Raw genomic sequence first — 8,251 nt, forward strand, 5'->3', positions numbered from 1 at the left:
CTGACATAATCTAATGTTTTGCTTTTGTTGTAAAGCCTTTTTGAAATCGGACAGTGTGGTTAGATAAAGGAGAGTCTTGTCTTTAAAATGCTGTAAAATAGTCATATGTTTGAAAAATGGAAGTTTTCGGATTTTCGAGGAGTTTGTATTTCGTGCCACGCCCAATCATTGGATATTGGAGCGGTGTTCCGCTAGCGGAACGTCTTTAACATCTTTTCAAATGGCTACCCAGACTATTTGCATTGCCCCCCCTCTCTACACCACTGCTACTCTCTGTTGTCTCCTATGCATAGTCACTTTAGTAACTCTCTCACTTTAGTAACTCTACCTACATGTACATACTACCTCAACTAACCGGTGCCCCCGCACATTGACTCTGTATCGGTACCCCCCTGTATATAGTCTCGCTATTGTTATTTTACTGCTGCCCTTTAATTTATTAATTGTTATTTTACTGCTGCCCTTTAATTTATTAATTGTTATTTTAATGCTGCCCTTTACTTGTTACTTTTATCTCTTATTCTTATCTATATATATTTTTTAACTGCATTGTTGGTTAGGGGCTCGTAAGTAAGAATTTCACTCAAAGGTCTAAACCTGTTGAATTCGGCGCATGTGACTAATACAATTTCATTTGATGTTCTAAGTCCAAAGCAAAACAACATCAAGAGACCGCTTTTGAGGTCTGGATTTCTTTTGCAAATTTTAGATTTTGGGTATATACCCTTTGTATTTACCCTTTAATTCCAGTGTGCACCTACAGTAGCAAGAGGCAGTTTAGAAGTGTTTTTGTAGTGCGCATGTGATGGCAGTGTTCGCAAAACAAATACCAATCAATACAGTGGGTAAGGTAAGCATAGGCTACTTTGTAGTTAACATCTAATTGAAAGGGTTTATGGGAAAGCCAGAAGACTTTTCATTAGAATCCTCGCTAACAGCTACACAAAGTGGCAGGCTTGCGCACCACACATACAGACAAGGAATTCAAATCAAATCAAATGTTCTTCGTCACATACACATGGTTAGCAGATGTTATTGCGAAAAGCTTGTGCTTCTAGTTCCGACAGTGCAGCAATATCTAACAAGTAATCTAACAATTCCACAACTACCTTATGCACACAAATCTAAATAAAGGAATGGAATAAGAATATATAAATATATGGATGAGCAATGACAGAGCGGCATAGGCAAGATGCAATAGATGGTATAAAATACAGTGTATACATATGAGATGAGTAATGCAAGATATGTAAACATTAAAGTGCCATTACTAAAGTGACTAGTGATCCATTTATTAAAAGTGGCCAATGATATCAAGTCTGTAGGTAGGCAGCAGCCTCTCTGTGTAGTGATGGCTGTTTAACAGTCTGATGGCCTTGAGAGTGAGAAATAGCTTCTGTCTCCCGGTCCCAGCTTTGTACTGACCTCGCCTTCTGGATGGTAGCGGGGGGAACAGGCAGTAGCTCGGGTAGTTGTTGTCCTTGATGATCTCTTTGGCAAACCTGTGACATCGGGTGCTGTAGCTGGTGTCCTGGAGGGCAGGTAGTTTTCCCCCGGTGATGTGTTGTGCACCACCCTCTGGAGAGCCCTGCGGTTATGGGCGGTGCAGTTGCCGTACCAGGTGGTGATACAGCCAGACAGGATGCTCTCAATTGTGCATCTGTAAATGTTTGTGAGGGTTTTAGGTGACAAGCCAAATTTCTTCAGCCTCCTGAGGTTGAAGAGGCACTGTTGTGCCTTCTCACCCCACTGTCTGTGCGCGTGGACCATTTCAGTTTGTCCGTGATGTGTACACAGAGGAACTTAAAAAAAACTTTACACCTTTTCCGCTGCGGTCCCATCGACCCAGGGCTCAAGCTTAATGATGGGCTTGGAGGGTACTATGGTGTTGATTGCTGAGCTGTAGTCAATGAACAGCATTCTTAAATAGGTATTCCTCTTGTCCAGATTGGATAGCGCAGTGTGATGGCGAATGCAATACTCATTGCCCTCTAGAAGTTTGCAGAAAATACGAATCACAAATGCATTGTGTGCATGTCATATGACATGATAATCTTGTTCACATTTATTAATTATCAATAGGCTACATTTTGTTGATTCCCTACTAAGTTATATACATTTCTGAACATTGTTCAATTCCATTTTAATGTCCGGAATCTGTCAGCGTTCTCCACATCGCTTGGCATTTCATTACAAATCAGTAAATCAAGGTACATAAGACATGTGAAAACAAATTGATACAATCAAACCAAATCATAGAAAAAAATTATAATCTACATTCATTTTTCAACAAATAATCATGCATCCCATCCAGTTGTGATTTTTTTTTTAATAATGTAGGTACAGTATCATCCAGCCTCTGATACATTTTCGAAGATGCTCAATTGATGATCAGACCCATGGACCGTCCACGGATAGACCTGGCTGGGCTGACCTCAACCTTCTGGGTCATCCATCTATATGGAGGATTAGATTTTAGCATGGTAAAATAGTTGCAAAAACAGTGACTCGTAACTTCTGTTGGACTCTTGCATATGACTTTAGACTTGACTCAGTGTTTTAATAGTCAAGGATTGAATGAAAGTATATATATTTTTAAACAAAATGACCTTTGACCTAGAAGAGTGTAACCTGCAACGCAATGTTAACCTGCATGGATCATAACACACATCTGTTTCTGAAGTGAGAGACTTGAGATTTGACTCAGACTCGCCCTGTTGAGAATTAAGACTTTACTGGTGCTGAAAGACCTGTGACCCAGACAGTGACATATTGATAAGACTGGCTGCATGTGCTGGATAAAAGCAACCTACACACAACCATGTCAACACAACACTCATTAAAACATGTTTTCAATGTGTAATCACAACAACAAAAAAGTCAGCGGATTGAAGTGAAAAAATAGGAAATTCCCTTACGTTGATAACTTTTTGTAAATCCTATCAGTTTTCCACGTTGATTCAACATCATATTTACTTTTTTGGTTGAAATGACATAGAAACACTGCTGATTCATTCAACAAGTCTTTGCCCAATGCTCTGTTTTGATTTACCTTCAGACTGACAACTCTCTTGACCTCCACTTCCATGCCTCCTATATAGTGAGGACCCGCCCAGTCTGCCGTATCTGCCTCCTCCTCAGAGGAAAACCTCACGTATCCCAACGCACTGGCACTCTTTGAGTCAGAGTCCTGTGGAGTCTTCTTGATCTGTTTTCAAAGGATGGACCATCACCATAACCAATAAAAACGCCAATAATCCAAGAAAATACATTGATTTAAAGGGGTCCATCTGTGATAGGTACATCCATTTATGGACTTTTAAATTACTGATATACAGCCAATGATTCTTGTGAGATTAGTTCAACTGTCTTACCCCATTAGAATGCAAAATATAAGCTTGTTTTACTCCACTAATTGCAGCTTAAAAAAGGTGGAGGGGTGGATGCTATGTTGTTTAAAACTACAGATTGCCCCTTTAAAAAGGTATGGTTTAGGCCTAATCCACGTGAGGCTAATATTACAATAATTGATATAATGACTTATCAGCCTACCATGCATGCTGTAATGCTGCCCCACTGTCGGAAGTAAGCTTGTAGGTATCCTTCATTTATGTTAGTGATGAGATCCTTAATGACAAGCCCGTGATCCTGTCCAACAGATACAAAATAAAGCCATTCATATTTTAATTTAAAAAGTAATCATAGTAAAGTAACTACATTGTGTGTCTGTAGTTACACTACATCCATTCATAGGCTACTAAGAACTACAGTTGTCGGACCTTAATTTGATAACCCTGTTGTTTCAGCAAATCAAAGACTTGATTTGGCATAACTAAAAATGTCCATTAATTATAATCCACATTTCCTGTTGCTGCAGGATTATTTTCCTGCTGTGACAAACTGGTCAAATTAAGACCCTACACCTGTAAGTGTGTTTTAGGATGGTCAGAAAAATAAGTGTTTGTTTACCAGTTTACACTTTTCGGCCAAAGCAGCCATGTATTTTTTAGGGAGGGATATGTACACTCTCCTTTGAGGCTCCATTTTCTCCATAACTAGAGGGAAACAGAATAAATCAATATTTCATTTAACTCTGTGAAAAGCTGTAGTCTCTGGATATTTGCTTTAGACAAAAACAAAATCGATCAGTGTAACTTCTTCTATGCTTTATAAAATATATTTTAAAAAATGTATCATTGTCATAATTAACTTAACATGAAAATAACCTGTTAGAGTAAGATACAACTAATGTTTCACTAGTAGACTTTCTTTTCTGCAATAAAAAGCCCAAAATGTGATCTTTCACTAGAAGTATATGATATATATATTGTCTTACATACCAACAGAGGCCGTAGAGATGTACTTCCACCTGTTTGTTTGGTAGCCCTACGAGCATTGCCTAGGAAAACCCATTATAAAATAGAATTCAACAGGTGGATTCGGGGTGGGTACAAGGTTTCTCTTCCTGCTTCACAAGAAGATGTTGCAATCCTACTCTTGGCTTTCTACAAGTTCCATGTTACTCACCCTGCAGCATAGCTCACATATTACTGGATTGAATTCCACAGACATTTCTGAGTAAAAGGGCATTGTTCCCCCCTCCTCCCCATTGTGATATGTTTCCTCCTAGGAATGAATGTTAACTTCACTAGGGTAGGGGGTAGCATTCGGAATTCTGGATGAAAAGCGTGCCCAAATTAAACTGCCTGCTACTCGGGCCCAGAAGGTAGGATATGCATATTATTAGTAGATTTGGATAGAAAACACTCTGACGTTTCTAAAACTGTTTGAATGATGTCTGTGAGTATAAACAGAACTCTTATGGCAGGCAAAAACCTGAGAAAAATCCAACCAGGAAGTGGGAAATCTGAGGCTTGTAGTTTTTTTCAAGTGATTGCCTTTACAGTATACAGTGACTTAGGGTTCATTTTGCACTTCCTAAAGCTTCCACTAGATGTCAACAGTCTTTAGAATGTTGTTTCAGGCTTTTACTGTGAACAGAGAGCGAACAAGAAGGCCAGGAAGTTGGTGACTCAGAAAATAATATGAGTTCAGTGGCGCGCGTTCACGTGAGAGGTAGCTGTGTTCCATTACATTTTTGAAGACATTGTAATCGTCCGGTTGGAATATTATTGAAGATTTATGTTAAAAAGGCCCTAAAGATTGATGCTATACATCATTTGACATGTTTCTACAAACGTAAATAGAACTTTCTTTGACTTTTCGTCGAGAAATGTTCAGCGCGCTTCCTACATTTGTAGTAGCTTACTGAACGTGCTAACAAAAAGGAGGCATTTGGACATAAATGATGGACTTTATCAAACAAAATGACATTTATTGTGGACCTGGGATTCCTGGGAGTGCATTCTGATGAAGATCAAAGGTAAGTGTATATTTATAATGCTATTTATGGTTTTAGATGACTCCAAAATGGCAGGTATCTGTATTACCTGATGTTGTTTTCTGAGCGCCGTACTCAGATTATTGCAAAGTGTGCTTTCCCTATGAAGCTTTTTTGAAATCTGTCACAGCTGTTGCATTAAGGAGATGTTTATCTATAATTCTTTGAATAACAGTTTAATATTTTATCAACGTTTATGATGAGTATTTCTATAAATTGATGTGCTCATTCACCGGAAGTTTTTGAAGGAAAAACATTTCTGAACATTACGGGCCAATGTAAAATGGAGTTTTTGGATATAAATATGAACTTTATCGAGCAAAACATACATGGATTGTGTAACATGAAGTCCTATGAGTGCCATCTGATGAAGATAATCAAAGGTTAGTGCTTCATTTTAGCTGTATTTCTGTTTTTTGTGATGCCTCTCCTTGCTTGGAAAATGGCTGTGTGGTTTTTCTTGTCAAGGTGATGTGCTAACATAATCTAATGCTATGCTTTCTCCGTAAAGCCTTTTTGAAATCGGACAATGTGGTTGGATTAACGAGAATCTTATCTTTAAAATGGGATATAATAGTTCTATGTTTGAGAAATTTGAATTATGAGATTTTTGTCGTTTTGAATTTGGCGCCCTGCTATTTCACTGGCTGTTGAATAGTGTGTCCCGCAGGTGGGATGGTCACGTCCCACATAGCCAAGAGAGGTTAAGTAACAATCTAGGTAATGATGAGGGTCATCTTGGGGTCATGATAGGGGCTGCACCAAATGATTGATGTATTCTAATAATTGATTATGCTTATGTTGTATTAATAGAAGGGGAAGGGCTATAATACCCTCCACCAGTACATTTATAGGGCCCTGGACCACTGATTAGCAATTGAAGTGACGCCTCTCCTTGCTTGGAAAATGGCTGTGTGGTTTTTCTTGTCAAGGTGATGTCCTAACATAATCTAATGCTATGCTTTCGTCGTAAAGCCTTTTTGAAATCGGACAATGTGGTTGGATTAACGAGAAGTTTATCTTTAAAATGGTGTAAAATAGTTGATTGTTTGAGAAATTTTAATTATGAGATTGTTGTTTTGTGTTTCGCGCCCTGCTATTCCATTGGCCGTTGGCGAGGGGTCCCGCTGGCGGAACGGGGTTCCGCTAGCGGAACGTCTGTCCTCAACAGGTTAATTCTTTAATTCTATGTGAAACACGTGTATCTTATATCAACCTTTGCGATGAGTATTTCTGTAAATTGATGTGGCTCCCTGCAAAATTACTGGATGTTTTAGATGCAAAACATTACTGAACATAACGCGCCAATGTAAACTGAGTATTTTGGATATAAATATGAACTTTATCGAACAAAACATACATGTATTTTGTAACATGAAGTCCTATGAGTGCCATCTGATGAAGATCATCAAAGGTTAGTGATTCATTTTCTCTATTTCTGCTTTTTGTGACTCCCCTCTTTGGCTGGAAAATGGTTGTATGTTTTTTTGTGACTAGGCGCTGACCTAACATAAACATATGGTATGCTTTCGCCGTAAAGCCTTTTTGAAATCAGACACTGTGGCTGGATTAACAAGAAGTTAAACTTTAAAATGGTGTATAATACTTGTATGTTTGAGGAATTTGAATTATGAGATTTCTGTTGTTTTGAATTTGGCGCCCGGCAATTTCACTGGCTGTTGTTAGCGTCCCACATATCCCAGAGAGGATATAGCCTCATTACTGTTATGTTATTGTGTTACTTTTAATTATTTTTCCTTTAGTTTATTTGGTAAATATTTTCTTAACTCTTCTTGAACTGCACTGTTGGTTAAGGGCTTGTAAGTAAGCATTTCCCGGTAAAGTCTACACTTTACGCATGCGACAAATAAAGTTTAATTTGACATGTCAGTAAGACAAATGTATCAAATGAAATGCATAGACAGTGACAATTTAATATTAACTGAGTACAAAGAAGAAAAATACAACCAACATAATATAGTATACTGAACAAAAATATAAACGCAACGTGTAAAGTATTGGTCCCATGTTTCATGAGTCAAAATTAAAGATCCCAAAAATGTTCCATATCCACAAATAGCTTATTTCTCTCAAATGTTGAGCACAAATTTGTTAACATCCTTGTGAGCATTTCTCCTTTGCCAAGATAATCCATCCACCTGACAGGTGTGGCATATCAAGAAGCTGATTATACAGCATGATCATTACACAGGTGCACCTTTGTGCTGGGGGCTATAAAAGGCCACACTAAAATGTGCAGTTTTGTCAAACACAATGCAACAGATATCTTAAGTTGAGGGAGCGTGCAATTGGCATGCTGACTGAAGGAATGTAAACCAGAGTTATTGCTAGAGAATGTAATATTAATTTCTCTACCAAATTGTTATTGTACTGCTACTCTTTAATTACTTGTTACTTTTTATTTCTTCTTCATATTTTTTTTTGTAATATATATATTTTTTAACTGCATTGTTGCATTCGGTGCATGTGACTAATAACATTTGATTTGATAAGCCCTCCACCAACGTTGTTTTAGAGAATTTGACAATATGTCCAACCGGCCTCACAACCGCAGACCACGTGTAACCACACCAGCCCAGGACCTCCACATCCGGCTTCTTCACCTGCGGGATCATCTGAGACCAGCCACCTGGACAGCTGATGAAACTGAGGAGTATTTCTGTCTGTACTAAGACCCTTTTGTGGGGAAAAAAATAATTCCTATTGGCTGGGCCTGGCTCCCAAGTGGGTGAACCTATGCCATCCCAGGCCTACCCATGACTGGCCCCTGCCCAGTCATGTGAAATTCATAGATTAGGCCTAATGAATTTATTTCAGTTGAGTGATTTC

At 38.4% G+C, this 8,251-nt stretch overlaps 1 protein-coding gene across 1 annotated transcript; it reads right to left on the reverse strand.

The window, feature by feature from the left end:
* Positions 1-2,026: 2,026 nt before the first annotated feature.
* LOC115207167 (heterogeneous nuclear ribonucleoprotein A0) lies at positions 2,027-4,470 on the reverse strand. The gene is made up of 5 exons (XM_029774154.1): positions 4,341-4,470; positions 3,970-4,055; positions 3,553-3,648; positions 3,053-3,208; positions 2,027-2,456 (listed from the first exon to the last, which is right to left on the reverse strand). The coding sequence occupies exons 2-5, from the start codon at positions 4,051-4,053 to the stop codon at positions 2,436-2,438; spliced, it is 357 nt and encodes a 118-aa protein (XP_029630014.1). The 5' UTR covers positions 4,054-4,055; positions 4,341-4,470; the 3' UTR covers positions 2,027-2,435.
* Positions 4,471-8,251: the final 3,781 nt, after the last annotated feature.

This window comes from Salmo trutta, chromosome 1 (genome assembly GCF_901001165.1).
Source record: "Salmo trutta chromosome 1, fSalTru1.1, whole genome shotgun sequence".
NCBI classification, from domain to species: Eukaryota; Metazoa; Chordata; class Actinopteri; order Salmoniformes; family Salmonidae; genus Salmo; species Salmo trutta.

What these genes read in the sequence shown, in the direction of transcription:
- LOC115207167 (XM_029774154.1), bottom strand. Translation starts at nt 4,053, where the DNA reads ATGGAGAAAATGGAGCCTCAAAGGAGAGTGTACATATCCCTCCCTAAA. An exon ending in GCAGCATTACAGCATGCATG is followed by an intron (nt 3,209 to 3,552) that starts GTAGGCTGATAA and finishes CTTTGAAAACAG; the next exon opens with ATCAAGAAGACTCCACAGGA. An exon ending in AGAGAGTTGTCAGTCTGAAG is followed by an intron (nt 2,457 to 3,052) that starts GTAAATCAAAAC and finishes TCCTCCATATAG; the next exon opens with ATGGATGACCCAGAAGGTTG.